General features: G+C 40.0%; 3 protein-coding genes and 1 long non-coding RNA gene across 10 annotated transcripts in view; 2 read left to right on the plus strand and 2 right to left on the minus strand.

Moving 5' to 3' along the window:
- Nucleotides 1-1,891: 1,891 nt before the first annotated feature.
- Nucleotides 1,892-8,221, minus strand: LOC135249458 (uncharacterized). 4 transcript variants are annotated; one of them, XR_010328674.1, is made up of 5 exons: nucleotides 7,400-8,221; nucleotides 6,650-6,754; nucleotides 6,434-6,499; nucleotides 4,261-5,527; nucleotides 1,892-1,906 (listed from the first exon to the last, which is right to left on the minus strand). It is a non-coding gene; the product is annotated as an uncharacterized LOC135249458 (long non-coding RNA). The 4 variants fall into 4 exon arrangements; XR_010328676.1 differs by lacking the exon at nucleotides 1,892-1,906 and having other exon boundaries at nucleotides 1,972-5,527; nucleotides 6,421-6,499; nucleotides 7,400-8,219; XR_010328673.1 differs by lacking the exon at nucleotides 1,892-1,906 and having other exon boundaries at nucleotides 2,742-5,527; nucleotides 7,400-8,205.
- Nucleotides 8,222-8,869: 648 nt separating this feature from the next.
- Nucleotides 8,870-9,315, plus strand: LOC135249451 (histone H2B-like). Its single transcript, XM_064325105.1, has one exon. The coding sequence runs from the start codon at nucleotides 8,897-8,899 to the stop codon at nucleotides 9,269-9,271; it is 375 nt and encodes a 124-aa protein (XP_064181175.1). The 5' UTR covers nucleotides 8,870-8,896; the 3' UTR covers nucleotides 9,272-9,315.
- Nucleotides 9,316-10,692: 1,377 nt separating this feature from the next.
- On the plus strand, nucleotides 10,693-11,377 carry LOC135249454 (histone H4). Its single transcript, XM_064325108.1, has one exon. The coding sequence runs from the start codon at nucleotides 10,845-10,847 to the stop codon at nucleotides 11,154-11,156; it is 312 nt and encodes a 103-aa protein (XP_064181178.1). The 5' UTR covers nucleotides 10,693-10,844; the 3' UTR covers nucleotides 11,157-11,377.
- A 3,556-nt stretch (nucleotides 11,378-14,933) lies between these two features.
- The window catches only part of LOC135249384 (zinc finger protein 665-like), a 78,796-nt gene continuing 73,970 nt past the window's right edge, over nucleotides 14,934-19,759 (minus strand). For 2 of the 4 annotated variants that reach the window (XM_064324975.1, XM_064324976.1), the window contains exon 2: nucleotides 14,934-17,366. In XM_064324975.1, coding sequence (XP_064181045.1) covers nucleotides 15,675-17,366 — 1,692 coding nt within the window. In that variant the 3' untranslated portion in view covers nucleotides 14,934-15,674. The other 2 variants (XM_064324978.1, XM_064324979.1) reach the window with 2 other exon arrangements.

The following is a 19,759-nucleotide window of genomic DNA, read 5'->3' on the forward strand; positions in this document are numbered from 1 at the left end:
ACATGAGCCTATGAAAATATTTTGAATGAGACTTTTTCTTTCAGTATAGAATTACAAGATCACAGCAGGTATTTTCTGAAAATGAGCCTTTCCCTGGCTGCGTCTGTCTGTCTCCTGATCCGTCCCTATAGGGGAGAGCGTTCTGGCTGAAACCCCTCCAGCTCCCAGTGGGATGGACTATGATGACGTGGGGGAGTAGCCTCCTGAAAGAGGAGGAGCACTGTGAGATTGACAGTTCTAACTTTGGAAGTGTCCACCCACAAATTTGGATAGAATAACTTACATGGATGCCTTTATCCTACACATCTCAAGCAAAATGTTTCAATGTGATAAAACCATATCGCACTAGATCAGCTATTCATGAATTAATAATTTACCTGAAATTATTTACTGTAGACTCCTTGGAAATGCTGGTATACACTACGCTTGTATACACTGGGTATAATAGCTTGCATTAATTGACACAGTGAGTAAATTACTTCTGCTGACCAAAATGATAATGTGATTACAGCTCAAACTACATCAAGTCAGTACAAGCCCCTTAAATATGAAATTAATGGATCAAAATTTTTGGAATGTAAAAATGAAAACTGTGCTTTAGCCTGTGTAAGCTTTTGCTTTAGATTTGTTTGTATTTACATCAAACCCTTTCAGTTTTGGCTGCTGTGTTCATCATGTGCAGGTCAGAGCTGTCCATGTTGGCTCTCTGTGATTGACGCATGGAAGGGTTATCAGCCAGACAGAAACTATTCAAAACTATTTCAGTATTACTCATTTCATACTGCTTTCATGACTACTCTGTTTAAATAGAACATAACTTTTTTCTGTGTACATTCAAAAATCTGTAGCCAATGTTAAAAAAATTTTACAAAATTTTGATATATATTTTTTGATATTTAGATGCTATATCAGGACGGAGTGTGGCACAGTGGGTAAGGAACTGCGCTTGTAACCGAAAGGTCGAAGGTTCGATTCCCGGGTAAGGACACTGCCGTTGTACCCTTGAGCAAGGTACTTAACCTGCATTGCTTCAGTATCTATCCAGCTGTATAAATGGATACAATGTAAAGTGCTATGTAAAAAAGTTGTGTAAGTCGCTCTGGATAAGAGCGTCTGCTAAATGCCTGTAATGTAATGTAATATCTTGGAGAATTACACTTCTTTTGATATGAAATATTACATTTTGCTAAAATGCTCACAACATATTTCCTAGCCTTCTTAAGCAATACCAGTAGTTTTAACAGCTGCGTGTCAATAAGATATTTTTAAATAAAGCTTAAAGACTGATTAAAATTTGTTCTCGCATTTCCTTTTAGCCTTATTTTCTGTTCTTGTATTTATTCATTTGTCTGAAAATGTGCACGCATAGCTAGAGCAAACAGTTCAGCTTGTTTAAAACACTGAAATAGGGGAAGAGTAACAGAACCATATCTCTTCTTCTCTTCTTCTGTTCCCCCCTTCCCTTTTTTTCTGAGAACCTTTTGCCTCATCCCAGAAACCTTGACGAAACTCCTATCAAGCGTTATTGAAAATAAAATAATTTTGCACAGAAAATCACACAAAATTCATTCACTGCAATTGTGTGATTAAGGTGATAAAGCCTTTGGGGTGGGGATTAATAATTGTGGATGCTGTAGTTACAGATTAGCTTAGAACTCCATGGCTCCAGTTTCATGTCAAACCGTTTTCGTTTTCCCAGTTGCATACTCACATGGAACTTGAGTTTACAAACTCAGCTAGCCTATGTCTTGCAAGACTTTAGTCTTCCCCAGCCCTGACACCAAGCGGCCAAAACCAGACTTCCTTTTTGAAGCTCATTTCTTGGTCTTGTTGTTCCTGGTTGCTCACTAGCACCACTACGGTTGGCTCCAGTATAGGTGTTTTCATATCCGGTTTCCATGTAAGTCTACGGTACAAATGCAGTCAAAATACAACGTCAATCATTTTTTCTCATGAGCACAAATAGTCACAATATGTGTATTTTATTCGTCTTATGACTGTCCGTGGGTCGATTTCATGATTTATTGTGTCATTTGGGCACTGTTATAATATTTGTTGTGGACCAATGAGGTACAGTTTGCGTCACTTCCTGATTACTGCAGAGGACTAGCTACAGTAGGGGCTAGAGTCTATGGTCACTGGAATGGGCGGTGGCGCCTCTTGGCCTTGACATTGTGGCTCCGACCACGGTCCACCTGTGCGAAGTCAGAAAATGCAGGCATCCCATTTCGTAGTGATTTCATTATGGCGTGTGCTATTTACAGCTGCACTAGACGACCATAAAATAATCCTCCTCCGAAGTTTTTCGGTAGCCGAGTCATTTTTACTATTTCCTTTAGCCTACTTAACCAAATAATTAGTTGGCAGAAAGCTTAATCAGCTTGCTATATTTGGTAGTCCAGTAGCCTATGCTAAAACAGTTTGCAACTTCGGCTACCAAGCCATTTGACTAGCTAACCCTAACCGGCAAATATTCAATCTGTCAAACGTGTTTGACGGCTTGTCAGTCGTGTAGCCTACATTCCATAAATGTCTACCTGGGCCATGCTTCACGCATGTGACAAACCTACTATTATCCCGATTTTGGGATAAACACTGCAAATTTTTCAGTTTCACGAAGCGAATTAAGAGTCTTAAGGTTTATTTGCTGAATAACATACGACACACGATGAAATCACACATACAGATTTTAACGAAATTAACAATCTTTGCAAGACTGGAATTTAGAAAGGAACATGTTTTTAACATTTAAGAGACCGACAAGAGCATCTAAGACAGTGGTTCTCAGAATCGGTCCTGGGGGCTCATTGCGTATATTGGCTTTTCTCTATTGGCTTTGATGATTTAAAATATCAAAATCATCTGATGATGAAAAAAATAATAATAGCCTAATAATAATTCGAAATTCAATGTACATTATTTTTGTCTTCATGCACCAGGTGGAAAACTTGCTGTACAAAGTGCGCTGTCATATTTACACGCCTGCAGATCAGTTATTAAAATACTTGGTAGATTTGTTAATCACCTGACAGTGTTAATTTTTATTCGGTAGAAAGTGACTTGCGAACGATCGGTCAGCTAGCATCACAAACGGCGATGGAGTAGCTAGTATCAGTTACTGGCTCATTAACTGACTGTGGCGAAAACCTATGACGATAACTTGCTCGGTTAACAGCAGGTCTACCAGACAGTTATACGAAAATTAGCCTAGTCAAATCACCAGCAGCCTACACATCTCAGATTGATTGACCATCAGTGTAGTCAATGTTCTTCCCCTGTGGTTCATATTGCTAATGCCTGAGCTAACCACGGATAGCCTACCTAGCTCACTGGCAAGCTGATATGCTAGCTAAGCATATTCGTTTTGCTGACAAACATAAATTGAAGATAACTGAACATAATTGTATTATTAATGTCATACATATAACGTGATTACATGACACAGTACAGTCAGGGATGGAAATTAAACTCCGTAAACATTTGATAATATATTTTAAAACATAACGGCAGACAGTCAGCTAGCCTCAAGTTCGTTCTGCAATCGTTCGTTCAGGTTGATGGGCTTTTCCGCACCGGACTGTCAATCACATTGTAAAATCACAAGACCGCTTAACTCTATGGTTTTGGCTCCAAATCGACAACATGGCCGCGCCCGCCATTGACTTCAAAACGTGTTTTAGAGACCCACGGAGTCAATGGGTGACGTCACAGTAGCTTTGTCCATGTTTTTTTAGTCTCTGTCTGACACTCAACTGCTTACACAACTGAACAAAGTATGTTTTTTGGTTTGTACTTTCACTAAGAGCGTTTGAGCATTTGAAAACGTGCTATATAAATGCAAGAATTCATTCATTCATTCAAGTGGTTTCTAATAGTCATGTCAGTCATTTGGCAGTTTTGTTTGATTAATGTCTTTACTGGCCATATTATGCAAGCGGACTACAATTCCATACAGCATTAAGTTCATGACGTACCCTTCTTGCGTTTCAGCCTGTCCGAGTCCTAATTTAGCTAGCTTATGGCAGTCACATTAAGCAACTTTATTTTAAGGATGACAGCAAGAGCATTAAAAGGGGTGAAAACAAATATAATTCAGGGCATGTCGAGAAGTGCACTGCGCCTTGTGTCAAACATTACGCCAATTCAGAGGTTCTCATTGTTTGGTACTTTTTACACTATTGTAACAATGTGGTTAAAAGCTGGTTTGACATACTTTCATAAAATTGCTAATACTAAAACATTCATAGGAAAAATGGCTACCTGAGTGTGATTTCCTGGCACCAACTTCTGTCACAGACATGACCCACTTCTGTGGCCTATTATGGGAAACACTTCCCACAATGAGTACATTTGTCAGTCTCTTCACTTGTAGGCCTAGAAAATGAAATTTAACCACCGAGTACATTTGAAAGAATTCCCACACTGAGTACTTGTATTACTTGCATTGAGGCAATTAAACAGAGTTCGCTGGGAAAAACAGGTCCCATACTGAAAACATTTGTAGGGCTATTCGGCTGTATGGTGGCAAGTTAAATTAAAAGCATCCCACATTGCAGGTGTATGTTTTTTCCATTGGTGCAAAGTATCTTTAGAAAACTTAATGCATCTTTTTGGGAAAAGCACTTGCCTCACGGAGAACATGTATAGGGCTTTTCTTCTGAATTAATTCTCAAACGGCTACTTACATATTTGGGAAAAGCATGTTGCACAGTGAATACATTTGTAAGGCATTTCACCTGTATGAATTCTCAGATGGTGATTCAAATTAGATTTGGTAGTTTTTCATTTGTATGAAAGATTTTCAAATGGCTTGGTTTTTTTATTTGATTGAATTACCATGGGTTCAATTATCACAGTTCATATGTTTGTTGCTACTGTTTACACTTTTCTGGACAATTCTGGTCAGATTATTTTCACTGTTCATGTCACAGTAGACCATAAGGTTCCTCTTTTTTACAGTTTGGGCTTGGCTGTCCTGCACATTGCCCTGATTCAGTCTTTGTGGCCTACTCCATTCATCACAGTATTCACGAGATCACTCACTAAAATTTCACTGGATTCAATCTTTTCAAATTTAATATGAACACATTTAAAATCCTTCAAGTCGCTGATATGTTCTGCCTTCAGGTAACCTCCATCATTAGTCTCCGTTTTGATTTGGTCAGGATGCATATGGGTTACAGATCCCAGCTCTGTATTTTCAAGGATCTCAGTCTTGATAAAATTCCCAGTGTGGGTGGAGCCCAGATCAGTTTCTGTTTTAATCAGTGATGTGTGTGTATGGTGTACATCACTGACCCCACAGTGTGCTGTAACACATTCTGGCTCTGGTGTGTTGAGTCCTGGTGCAGCACACACTGTCTCTGACTCTGCCATGTGGACAGACTCCAGTCCACTGAGTTCCTCTTCTTCCGGTCTGATCCTGTGCTGCTCAGTGAGCTCTGGTAGTGTTGTCTCAGTGTCCTGTCTCAGACAGACTTCTTCCTGCATCATACTGCGGCTCAAAAGTACAGGAGACGTGCAGCTCCTGGAGGGACACAGGGGAAGGGATTTAGCCTTGAAGCAGGTCCTACTGCAGCAGCTGACACATTCTTTACAGTCTGCAGTCCTGCAGATACCCAACAAACCACATGGGGGCGCTGTAGCATTATGAGGTGGGCTGAACCCATTCTTTGACCCTGGGTGATACCTGGGGTTCGTTCCAATCGCTTATCTTATGTGTCCTTGTCTCCTCAGTCCTCGTCTGACACTGAAATCAATCGAGGACCACCATCTTTAAGAACATTTGAACCTGTTAAATGCTCCTTGAAGGAGTAAGGAGGCAGGAGGCACCTGGAGGATGCTTGAGGTAGGAAACATGAGTATACGGTTTTTGGAATGCGTGCTGTATAAAGGATCGACCTGTGGCTCCACCTCTCCCCGTCTGCAATGCCTGTGATTCACGTTGCTTCAAACTGACGCTTGGTGTCCTTTCCATGTCTCCTTCCTCTGCATCCTCCGTTAGGTGAAGCAAATGAGCAAGGAAAGGATGTGAGCAAAGGATGCTGGGATGTAAATTATGCAATAGGAATGAGCCCAAAGGTAGGGCTGTGCGATCGTCTGTCTGTTTGGATCGGCCAAATATGACCTGCAGGGATCGCTGATTGCATCTCCACGGGACAGTGGGGAGGGTTGCACGTTGGGTTTCTCTTGAACAGGTTAGTTGTGCCGTTTGTAGCTTTGAACAATCTAGCTAGTCAGTCAGTCAAATTTGTTGTTTTTATTATATCTATGGAGCCAAGGGACTGGGATGGGGTAGGGGAGGTTCAAGTAGAAGTAGAGGCAGGGGTAGAGGTAGTAGTAGTACTAAACCTTACATAATGTACTACTCAATTAAGAACTGTTGAGTGCATTGTGAAAAACTGTGCGAAAGCAGCATACATCTTTTGTGTACCTTTCTTGCAAGACATCCACCTCTTCGCTATCCTCAACACAACCAATGTCTGACAAGGCATCATCCCTGAGAACGAAGGAGATAGGTTGCCATATTACTTTTGGAGATAAGAGTGCATAGTCTCACAAAGTAACAGTGCGTGTATTTTACAGGGAGACTCTGGAGTTTAATAGTGTAAAGATTTACTAACAGCAGTTATACAACATGGAGGCTTACCGCTCAGATTCAGCTCCAGTGCTGGACATTGATGGGGCAGGGGCACGCTGATCACCACGCTTGCCTGGGGTCGACACAGATGGACCCCGAGCATAACGTTCATAACTGAAACAAAAGGATCCAAAAGTTGTTATTGCTTATCCATCAATAAACAAACTATTTTGTCACAGTTACAGTGTGCCTTGAGGTCTAACTCTATAGCCTACATTAAACTGATTGTAAATCACGGCTACATGCAAATGCTAAATGATGTGAACGCAGCCCTAGAACTTTTGTTCTATGGTGAAAGCTCAAATCTGTCTGACACACAAAGCATTTCTGATTTCTACCTCGTCACACCCAGTTACAGCAAATTGTATTTACCAGCAACCTTATTGTATGGCTTTACTCAAGAACCTTGCATAATGTAACGTTAGCGTTAGCTATCTACGCCACACAAAATGCAGGCTGCTTGAGTCAAGTTCAGTATCTCTGCTTGAGTCATGTTCGTCCGTGGTAAATTAGACAACCAGATAGCAAACTAGTCTGATAGAAAATATAGAAGCTAAAGTTAGACCCTGAGGTAATTTGATCATAGCTAGCTCGCTAACAGAGAAAATAAATTAGCCCGGAAACGGTCCCGTTCGTTGTTTTCAAACCTAATGACGAACAAACAGGCAATCTGCAATTCCACCTGGGGACTACCCCAAAACAATGGTACACAATTTAGGTAGAGTAGATTTCATATGTATAAGCGTTAGCGGTAACTACCAGTCCAAGAGTAAGAGAGCCATATCTGTATCGCCCCTCAGTCCCTTTTCTTCTTTCAATGCCCTCCACCTTGGCAAGGCAACGCCGATGGTAACTCTGGTTTTTCCTCGCTGACGGTCGCTTAGCTTTTTTGACCGTTTGCCTTCATCTGAACGTCGAATTTGTTTCTTTTTCTTTGGATTTGCACTTGTTTTTGAAGTTTCATCGTCTGTAGGCATCGATCTTTTCTTTGTTTGTTCGGCCATAGTAACCGTCTACTCGCAGTCACAACGCTAGCAGAGACCGGAAATAAACAGTATTCCGATCACACACAAGTGAGTTGAAGAGGGAGCCTGTTGCGATATCTCCGCCTACCCTCTCTGGCGGACCAACCACTGCTGGGAGATGGAAAACGCGTCACTAACTGTGCGCTGCTTGTGATTTTTCACGGGAATGTCGCCACAAACACCCAGTTCATAATACTTAGTAATACTGCAAATGCAAGGGCTTTCATCAGTGGGCCATAGGCTCAATCACCATTGTGTTACCTCATTCAGCGATAGATAGTGACTTAACAGACATTTATTTAAATGGAAATATTAGACATTATTACTTTAAGTTTGTTGTAGATAAACCAAACAACCTTTATTAAGGGGAACCAGCGCTGCAATGTTTTATATATATTTTCACCACTGGAGGCAAGCGATAAAGTGTACAGAATGAGCAAGTGCTGCTGTTTATGTCCAATACCAAATCTGACACATCTTAGGGAATTTTCATTCACATCGTCGAAATATCATAATTAAATATGCCAAATATAGACTAAAAGCTAAAATCAATAAAGTTATTTAAACAACCCCAAAAGCTAACAGGACCTGATGCGAAAAGACAAGACATTTAATGGCTCTGTACAACATTACAGAAACAAAACGCTATTTACAATGAAATAAAAAGACATATATATATATATATATATATATATATATATATAAACACACTCACACACATAATTGCCAGCGTGTTTTCACCGACGCCGAGAATTTGGCTTAAAGCTGTATTCTACAAGGTATCTTCAACGTTTAGGCAATGTCTCAATTTATGTATAGGCATATGGGTATTGTTTCCGCGGGACGAATGCCAGATTGCAAACGTGTTAACCCTTTTATTTCTTCAGACAACGTTAAGAGCAAGTGATGTGTGTTAAAATTGAGATTAAATTGACTTGTTTTAGAATGTAACCGATTTGCTCAATGATTTTTTGCTCTCTGTGCGATTACTAGAAAAATGCGGGAGAATGAAAAAAAATCCTTTGTGTAAAACTTGATCAATGGTTTTAAAGCCCGCGAATTTCAGCCAATAGAATTTGAATAATCAGCCAACAAAAATTGCTGTACTAGCGGCCTCCAATGAGAACTGGTCTGACGTCATCTTAAATCGGGTCTGAATATTTGCATACGGACCGTTTATATGGAAGGAGACCGGGTTAGTCAGGATCACTTGGTTTCTGAGTTTGCGAGAATGCCTGAGCCAGCGAAATCCGCGCCCAAGAAGGGTTCTAAGAAAGCTGTCACCAAGACCGCTGGGAAGGGAGGAAAGAAGCGCAGAAAGTCCAGGAAGGAGAGCTACGCTATCTACGTGTACAAGGTTTTGAAGCAAGTGCATCCTGATACTGGCATTTCATCAAAGGCCATGGGCATCATGAACTCCTTTGTTAATGATATTTTTGAGCGTATTGCTGGTGAGTCTTCCCGTTTGGCTCACTATAACAAGCGTTCTACCATCACTTCAAGGGAGATTCAGACCGCTGTGCGCCTTCTGTTGCCAGGAGAGCTGGCTAAACATGCAGTGTCTGAGGGCACCAAGGCTGTCACAAAGTATACCAGCTCAAAGTAAACCGAAGTGCAACAAATGAACCCAAAGGCTCTTTTAAGAGCCACCCACACTCTCACGGGAGGCAAAAATACTTTCACTGAAGTTCAGTGTGGAGCTGAGCTTATTTTATAACTCAGCCGGCGGAGTTGCATGCGTATGCCGTGAAGTCTGTTCTTAATCCTTTGTGGACGTGCGCACATGCTTGCATCCGAAATTCTATATTGAAGTCTGGCTTTAGTTAATGGGACAGTCGACCTATTTTAGGGAGATTTAACAATGTAGCAGAACCTCAAGTGCATCCAACGGAGCTTTGAGAATCCGTGCTATAGCATGTTGTGTAACCTTAGCGGATCCGCGACTACCTCGAGAAAGCGGTACAAGTGAATTTATGCCAGCTTAGAATATGAAACCATAAAGTAAACCGTTCCAATCCTAAAATGCGTAAGGACACCGTGCTATGGGGTGGGTCTGCGGTTTCTGATAAAAATAATTTTAAAAATGACCAAAGATTGTTCTGTGCTGATATCTGTGGGGGCTGGGCGGCGGCCTCCAGTGTAACGTTTTCACTTAAATATTCATCGCAATGTGCCGTTTGACAAGAGGCGCCTGAACCTTTGTATATTATTGTACATATTATTAAATGCATAGTTTTAGCTAAGAACCAGTTTAAATATATTGCATCTCAAAATTGAAGCAACTGGCATTTTCCAGTGATTGTTGACTTTGACAATTTGTTTATCATAATCATTTACCCTACTAATGTCACACATCAAACCTTTATAATCAAAAGTATGAATATTCTATATTCTTGTAAGGAATTTCACTGAAAACTTCCAAGTGACAAAATCTATTTTTGGTAATGTGCTGTGGAAAACTGGTTATTTAGCATTTGTAAACTGAGACCTACAGCTGGCACTGTTTTGTTAAAACCACTGACTGAGTGCACTGCGCAAGAAACAAATCACATATTACTGGATTGCAAAAGATTTTTAAAAAATATTAGAGGAAAAAAGACAATTGGTTTCAGTATTAATATTAATCTTAATGTTATCAAATATGGTTGTATTATGGGGAACATTATGGATACAATCAAACACTATCAACCATTTCCCTTTTGAGCGAAAGGAATATCTATAGGCTAGTTATTTTAGTAACCGACTACAACATTCTTGTAATAATTAAACATTTCTCACTTACACGCAGTCTGGTATTTTTGTGGCCTGCCACAACCGCGTGTAAGTCAGTAAGAATATTCTGCATTTCGGTATTTTGAAGTGATAGTAACCTAAATAATAATTGACTTATAAGGTTATCGAACTTTTGCACAAAATAAATCCCTTGGGGAAATCTTTTAGTAGCTAGTTTGTATTTTAAAAATTTGAATCTGATTTGGAACATTTCATTTGGACACAATTTGGAGCTCTATTGCTCTAATATTCAGATGTCTTGGAGTGAGGGAAGGCGGGCTTTAGCTAGAGCCACCGCCTCGTTGCTGCGAGGCTTCAATCAGGTCGTCTTTGCGCACATAGATACGCGCTGCTATGCAGCTGGAGTTCACAATTTCTTGTGAAGAATTTACTCTTGTGTGAAGAAAATGAGTGGTCGGGGAAAAGGCGGGAAAGGTCTTGGTAAAGGAGGCGCTAAGCGTCATCGCAAAGTTCTCCGTGACAACATCCAAGGTATTACGAAGCCTGCGATTCGTCGTTTGGCTCGCCGTGGAGGAGTCAAGCGTATCTCAGGTCTCATCTACGAAGAGACTCGAGGAGTGCTTAAGGTGTTTTTGGAGAACGTCATTCGCGATGCCGTCACCTACACTGAGCACGCCAAGAGGAAGACTGTCACCGCTATGGATGTAGTTTATGCTCTGAAGCGGCAGGGTCGCACTCTGTACGGCTTCGGTGGGTAAAGCTTTATTCCGGTAGCCTAAATCCGTTTCCGAACTACCCAAAGGCTCTTTTAAGAGCCGCCCACATTTTCACTGAAAAGCACCATTTCGTTATTTTTCTTATGTCGAGCTTATTGCTCTATATTGACCGTGTGAAGGCTGTGCCTACTACTTGGCTCCACGTGCTTGTGAAAATTAAAGGTTCTATGCGCGTGGAGGGAATAAACACCGTGTTTCACTAACCTGCATCACTTTACTGCATGCTACTATGCTTATTCGGGAAGTAGCAAAGTTACATCTGCTACACGAATGTACTGTCAATGACAGTAGGCTACTCGCTCTTTTGTGTTATGCACGTATTGGTAGCCTAATATATGTATCCAAATTGTCTGCAAAGCTGTAAGAAGTTGAGCAGATATAGACGTGAAACTAAATAGCCAATTATGGACTTCCGGCGATAAATGGTGTACAAGACTATTTTCACCGAATGTGTTTAGAAAAAAAACCCTTTTGTGATTAGCCTACTTTGTGTCACATGGCGAGTGTAATGGACTTTGCTTAGAATGGAAGTAACTGCACTGAAGGTAGCCTACATGAAGAATTCATTAAATTTAAGAAACGAGAGTCAAAAATAAAATTGGCGGGAGGGTTCCTTTGTTCAAAAGAAAGACGAGCGGTTAGGTTTTTGCAGATTCAGAGGTGTGGGACAACATCTCCCACACCGGTCACATGTGTAGGGCTGTTCACGAGAGAATTTTCAGGTGGCTATTTAAATTCGATACTTAGCTTATAACTCTCTTCTTATAGCAAAGTGGAAGCCCCTTCTCAAGTCCCTCCGAACATGTACAGGTCAGCATTCGTGTTTTTTCAGTGCTGTTATTCTGTGAGAAAACAATAGTAACATTAGAAACAATGAAGGCGGACTAGCCAGAATGTACTGGAGAATGATTACAGGTTTATGTGCGATCAACTTAAGCAAAACAGCTGCGGCTAGGTAAAGGACAAAATGCTTATCAATGCCCTTTTGCTAGAAATTATTTGATTTGGAAAATGTAATGCTCAGCCAATCAGCATTCGGTTGCCAGAGTCAGAATCTCTGTTCTCACAAATCCTTTTGTATGAAGACACTTAAAATCGGTCCAGTATTACCCTTTATGATCCACTGACGTGGGCAAGGACATCTCACCATTCGCAACAGGGAAAAAAGCAAGAATAAGAAGTGATTTTGCGTAGCCTACTTACGGTATCAAATGTGGATTTCAACTAACCCGGTATTCAAGTTCGATGTAAGCCAGGCTAAACAGTGTAGCCGATACAATATTTGTGTAGGCCTATGCAAAAGGGGTGTGAGTGAATGATCGCTTTAACGCCCGCAACTTTTTTGAAAGCCGTGTGCTAGTACACTGTCTACGTTCCATGTGAAAATATGATTAAAATTATAGAGTGAACAATGGTAGCGCCTTCATTCACACCCTCAAGATATCCTATCATGAATAAGTAGATATGTTGAAACATCTAGTTCATTGACGATACAAGCTAGATAGCACATTGCTAACGTTAGCTAGTTACTTTAGCACAATAATGAATTCCTTTTTATTTAAAGATACATTTGAGTATTTTCCGTTACTGAGACAGCATGGACTTTTGGCAGGTGTGTAAACTGAACGAACCGATGAGACCAAAGCGCAGTGTTTCACGCACCAAACTGTTCTTATAGCCAGCCTACTTGCGAGTTCACACATATTCACCACAGATCACATTATTATGCCGCATCTTTAACGCACCGAAACGCATCTTTTTAAGAATCTCATTGAGAAGTAGGCCTACCCTTGAACCAGTTCAAGGTTTTTAATTCTACAATCACGTGCGGTTTGCTATAGCGACCTGACCAAACAGATATCTAGTTGACAACATTGTGAAAGGAAGGTAAGATTTGAAACATGTAAACAAAACTACAAGGGAAGAAGATTATGAGGATTAAAAACTACGTTTATTCGTTAATGACTAAATTACTTGAACTCGTTTGCTTGATGACATGAAGGCTATAGATATGTCAGAGTCCAGTCAGGCTGTGTGAAGCTTTGGAAGCTCGAGAAGTGAGAAGCGAACGAAAACAAGCCACAAGAGTATCTTCCGGTGGGCGAAAGAGTGGAAAATTTTACAAAAAAGTTAGACATCTCCTTTTTTTTCTCTTCTTTTTTTTTATTTTATTTTTTTACAACTGCTTGTAGTATTGCAGGCAAAAAATTCCATATATAGCCTACACAACACTGCATGATTAAAACTGAAATTTGTTATTGAACATTTTGCAAAACTAATTGAATAAATGTAATCACTTGGTCAATCGAATTCGTTCCTGCCATATTTGACTCCATTATGTAATCTGGTACAAATCTTGCTCTCCTGCAAAACAAAGGATTCTCACAAAATTAGGGTGAAACAGATTCCTCAGAGTGTCCCATGTAAGAATGAGTTTTAGAAAGGTTTCATCCAGGGAATTGTGGCTGGTTATAACTGCTGTACAACCACTATTATTTGTGTATGAGGTATCACACATTATGCTGAATTAAAAACAATCTGAGAACCCATTTTTGTGTTAGACTTCTCATGGGTTTGCTCTGAATTCAACATTCCTGTCAGCTGTAGTCAGAATTAACATCTGTGATAGAGGAACAAGAACAAACTTTCATTTTGTTAGAAAAAATGAGCGAATACAAACTGGTAGCCAAAGTCCGGAAGTCTTATTCTATAGCCAAGCTTCATGGAGCTGGAAGGCCACACTAAAAATAATTTTAATTCTGGTGTAAATAAAAGCAATTTTATGTTTTAAAACAACCCCCTGAGCTTGAGACTTCAGAGCTGCACGAATGAAGAATTTGACTGCTAATGGCTGGACCCAGTATGATTTCTTAAGGTTTTTAGGGTTAGAAATTAGTGGCAGCAAAAATGAATATGAATAACTTAACTTGAATTTGTATTTCACTATTCAAAATTGCATATAGTTGTTTGAAATTTAATTCAGTTCTTAGGGACCAATTTCAGTTTTCTGTAATAGACATGACCGAAAATGGCTACTTAAAAAAAAACAACCAAAGATTCAGTTGATATCCAAACCAGCCATCTTTATGTATTGCGGTGGTGCGTAAAACACATAAGAGAACTCGACACCAACAGTTTTTTAGAGTGGATATTGTACAGTGGCTCGTGCTGTAAAGACACTCGAAAGTAAAGTGTGAGCTCTGCAGGTGGGTGTTTGAGTCCTGGGCACACCATTGCTGGCTATGGCCGGAGGTCCACATTGCGCACCATTGCTGGCTATGGCCGGAGGTCCACATTGCGCACCATTGCTGGCTATGGCCGGAGGTCCACATTGCGCACCATTGCTGGCTATGGCCGGAGGTCCACATTGCGCACCATTGCTGGCTATGGCCGGAGGTCCACATTGCGCACCATTGCTGGCTATGGCCGGAGGTCCACATTGCGCACCATTGCTGGCTATGGCCGGAGGTCCACATTGCGTACCATTGCTGGCTATGGCCGAAGGTCCACATTGGCGAGGCAACAACTGGCTCAGCCTCGCCAGGGAATAATCGGGGGCAAGGCGGGTAGTTCCGATGACCTCATCACTCTCTCTAACGACCACTCCTGACCAGAACATGCCTGCGGACGCACGAACCGAGAATATGCTGACCTCGTAATCCTCCGACGGCACGGGCAGCATATGGCTGATGATGCTTCTGCAGTGTGGAAAATAGCGAGAATAGGCATCACATGAATTGGAGGAGTTGGTGGGAAGGGTTGCTGGTGACAGATCAACACGTTTGTTCAAGTTAGGGGTTGGGAAAAACTATGATAAAATCGGGGATGAAAAAATAAAAACAAGTAAAACAATGATTGACCAGAGACTGAACTCGCAGGTTTGCTACATAAAGTTCTGTAAAGTTCGACACATTAAGCTACAAAAACACTTTTGGTTACAGTCTGCTGGTTTTTATTTGCAAACACATTACACCACATTTCTTTCTACAGTGTGTTCAGTTTTCACATTGTTTCTTTCAAACAAATTACATGGTTGTTGATTTCTTAATCACAGAATGACACCCTTAAATCTACAATCTAGAATCACAATTTCCATTTAAATAGAAATAAAATGGCATTTTAAAAGAAGCTGTCACAAACACTTATTATAATAGGCACCACAGTTTGAACCATTGTTCCTTTATTTCAGCTGTCTGTCCAAAATATGATCATTAAGGCATATCAAAAGGAGGATTCTAAAGAGGATATTTGGCAAACGCACTTGTCACAATGAACAAATTTGTAGGGCTTTTCACCTCTGTGAATTCTTAGGTGCGTATATAAATCAGATTTTGGATTAAAACATTTTTCACGCTGTGTACACTTGTATGGCTTTTCAATGTTATGAATTTAAGTTACCTGTTGTGGAAAAGAGTGTCCCACACCATGTACAATCCTATGGCTTTTCTCCGGTATGAATTCTCACGCTTGTTAAAATCATATTTTGTAGAAAAACAATTCTCACACTGTACACTTGTATCGCTTTTCAACTGTATGGATTCTCTCATGACTATTTAAATGAGCTTTTATTGAAAAACACTTTCCACACTGGGAGCATTTGTACGGCTTTTCACCTGTATGAATTTTCAGGTGGCTACTTAGATGAGATATTTGGGAAAAACACTTCCCACACTGAGAACATTTGTAGGGCTTTTCACCTGTATGAATTCTCAGGTGTTTATTTAAACCAGATTTGGTATTAAAACACTTCTCACACTGTGTACACTTGTAGGACTTTTCACCTGTATGAATTCTCAGGTGTGTATTCAAAGATGATTTTGTATTAAAACATTTCTCACACTGTGTACAATTGTACGGTTTTTCACCTGTATGAATCCTCAGGTGTGTATTTAAATCAGATTTTGTCCGAAACCACTTCTCACACTCCATACACTTGTAAGGTTTCTCACCTGTATGAATTCTTAGGTGTATATCTAAATGAGATTTTTTATTAAAACGCTTATCGCAGTGAGTACACCTGTTCGGCTTTTCACCCATATGAATTCTTAGGTGTATATCTAAATTTGATTTAGAATAAAAACACTTCTCACACTGTGTACACTTGTATGGCTTTTCACCTGTATGGATTTTAAGGTGTGAATTTAAGTCATATTTTGTACGAAAACATTTCTCACATTGTGTACACTTGTAGGGTTTTTCACCAGTATGAACTCTTAGGTGTGTATCTAAATTAGATTTTGTATTAAAACACTTATCACACTGCGTACACCTGTTCACCTTTTGACCAGTATGAAATCTCAGGTGTTTTTTTAAACCAGATTTGGTAGTAAAACAATTCTCACACTGTCTACACTTATACAGCTTTTCACCTCTATGAATCTCAACTTTACAAGTTGTCTTCTTTTGAATGAAATTCAAAAGGCTTGAATTTTTACTTGAATTAATTATCATGGGTTCAATTATCACGTTCGTTCTCTGACAATTTACAGGTCTGTTGCCACTGTTGCAACTTTCTTGGACAATTCTGGTTTGGCTATTCTCATTGTCTATGTCACAATGATGACTTAAGTCCCCATATTGGGTAAGAAGGTCACAAATTTCTTCTTTTTTACAATTTTGATATGAATCTGCAGCACATTGCCATCGTTCAGCCTGGTCTCTGTTATCAACATCAGCTCCATTCATTACAATACCCACGAGATCACTCTCTAAACTTTCACTGGATTCACACTTCATTTGATCAGATTTCATTACACATTTAAAATCCTGCAATTCGCTGATATGTTCTTCATTCAGGTATCCTTCATCATCAGTCTCTGTTTTGATTTGGTCAGGACGCAGATGGGTTACATATTGCAGTTCTGTACTTTTTAGGATTTCTGTCTTAAGATCCTCATTGTGGGAGAAGACCAGATCAGGTTCTGCTTTAATCAGTGATGTGTGTGTATGGTGCACATCACTGACCCCACTGTGTGCTGAAACACACTCTGGCTCCAGTGTGTTGAGTCCTGGTGCAGCATACTCTGTCTCTGACTCTGCCATGTGGACAGACTCCAGTCCACTGAGTTCCTCTTCTTTCTGTCTGATCCTGTGCTGCTCAGTGAGCTCTGGTAGTGTTGTCTCAGTGTCCTGTCTCAGACAGACTCCTGCCTGCATCATACTGCTACTCAAAGGTGTGCAAAAGTGCAGCTCCTGGAGGGAAACAGGAGAAGGGATTTTAGCTTTAATCTAACAGGTCGTACTGCAGCAGCTGACGCATTCTTTAGACTCTGCAGTCCTGCAAATGCCTGACTGACCACAGGGGGCGCTCTTGTATTACAAGCGGGACAAAACTTTTCCTACACGATACCAAGTCACAGGTCAATTTTCAAAATACAGTTTTAACTTCAATTGTCACTTTGTGTGTTTTCTTCTTAGTGTTTTATTATTGTAAATAGGAAGAAAGCCCCTTCTGAAGTGGTTCACAATGTGTAAAGTATTGCATTTGTGGATTGCACAATTTCGCCAAGTCCATTCATCTGTCCTGTCCTGGGTTGTGAGCTGCCGTGAATTTAATTCTATTCAGTTGCCATCATCAACATCAATGAAACTCAAAAAACGAAAATAAGTTATCCATGAACAAATTTCACAGGCATGACTTACAGAACGATGCAAGGAGATGACAGTAACATTAGAAATAACAATGGCTGAATTGCCAGAATGTGCAGGAGAATTATTAAATGTTCTTTTTTTTTTTTTTTTGTAATTCACTTCACCAAAACAGTGCTCGGAATGCAGTAACACAGTACTGCAGCTAGATTTTCCTACCATTAATTTTACATAAAAAATAAACAGGATTCGACAGTTTAAAAAAATAAAAATAAAAAAACACCCACCATCTGTAACTTCATATACCATTTTATTTTTTCTCCATTAGGTGATCTCCAATTTATCCTATTTTTCACTTATAGCATTTAAAGAATTGCCCAGAAATTATCACATTTTCATAAAGATACTTCTTTATACTCCTTACTTGTCACTTAATCTATCGGAATAATTATTCTCCCCACCCCAGGTATGATATATGGAATAACTCAGGACATTCTATACAAAAACAAATTATTGTTTTGCCAGTGTTGCTCACCAATAATATACTCGTGATGAGTCAATGCTCCATTTCTGAGTTGTACTTATAGAGCAAATTAGTTATCTGCTTATATTCCAGGTATTCCAAAGGACTTTGCCAGTCATGCATATAATTCCCTCTGGGGCAGGGGTAAATATGTGCTCCTAAGTTTAAAAATGTAGGAGCACACTGAGAAATCCCAATTACTAGATGCACTCCTAAATTAGTTTTCCAGTTAGCGCACATCAATTTCCAGGAGCAAATGCTCCTAAAAGATGGGAGCACTGTTGAGCCCTGTGGGGTCAGGTTGTTTATAAAAGGGCCCTCCCACTTCTTTATCTTCTATGGATCCATGATTCTGTCATTTTTTACTTATTTGTACACTTTTTTGTCCACAGTTCCTACACCATTTTATTAACATACATCGCATCAACGGTGCCACAACAGATTCTGGTTGTAATTCGGCTTAAATCCAATTGCGTCACTTCCTTTTTCAATATGAAGAAAGAAGAAAGACGAGAGAAAGGCGAATTAAAATAAAGCAGCACTGCTGGACGCTGGTCTTTGAAAACAATATGGTTTAACGAGTCCCGTTGTTGACAACTTGCTTCATATCAATTAGCCCCTAGTATCTTCTTATTTTATTATACTCCTTCACTTACATGTTCTCCGGTAGCCTATTGTTTTCGCCAAATTTCGCTTCGTTTAGTTTCCAAGCAATGGTCCGGATGCGCATAATGTGGCTACTTCGCTGAAAATGAATAGAGTCAATTGTAGTAGCCTATTCCTGAAACCAACGATACCGGTGATAAAAACCTAATCCAGCGTATTTATGCGGTTTCCTAATTTTCACTGATTAATTTACAGAACAACCGAAAGGGTCGTACAAGCTAGATAGCTAGCTAGACTAATGTTATTTAGCGACACTTTATTGACAATCTCACTGAAAAGTAACGATGGGCCATGTAGCTACAAGCCCTGAAATTAATTCCGCAATCACGTGCGCTTTAGCAGCTACTGTCACATTACCAAACAAATAACTTGCACTCACGTCAGTGAAAGCATCCCAATTTGAAGCGGGTAAACAAAAAATGAACAGAACTGTAAACGCATTACGATGTGACATGGGAAAACTTACCCCTATTCGCTGATGACTCAACTACTTTGTAATCAATAATTGTTTTAAATTGACGTAAATGACACAGTAATGTAATTCTCGGCGGCGAATGATCCCAAGTGCGGTACAGCAGTGTGAAACATAAACGTACGAGAGAGATGAATGGACACCGTGAATCCATGAAAAAGCTCTAGCAGTGTGAAGCCAACCAGAATAGACCGTAACAAGAAGGTGACTTCCAGGAATGTCCGAGATCGTTAAATTTCACAATAAAAGTTAGAATTCACGTTCTCGTGATATGTTGTAGTTTTGAACACAAAAAAGCCATCTGCGCATAGACTCCTGCATGATTATAGCATGGTT

Source organism: Anguilla rostrata, chromosome 2 (assembly GCF_018555375.3).
Source record: "Anguilla rostrata isolate EN2019 chromosome 2, ASM1855537v3, whole genome shotgun sequence".
NCBI classification, from domain to species: domain Eukaryota; kingdom Metazoa; phylum Chordata; class Actinopteri; order Anguilliformes; family Anguillidae; genus Anguilla; species Anguilla rostrata.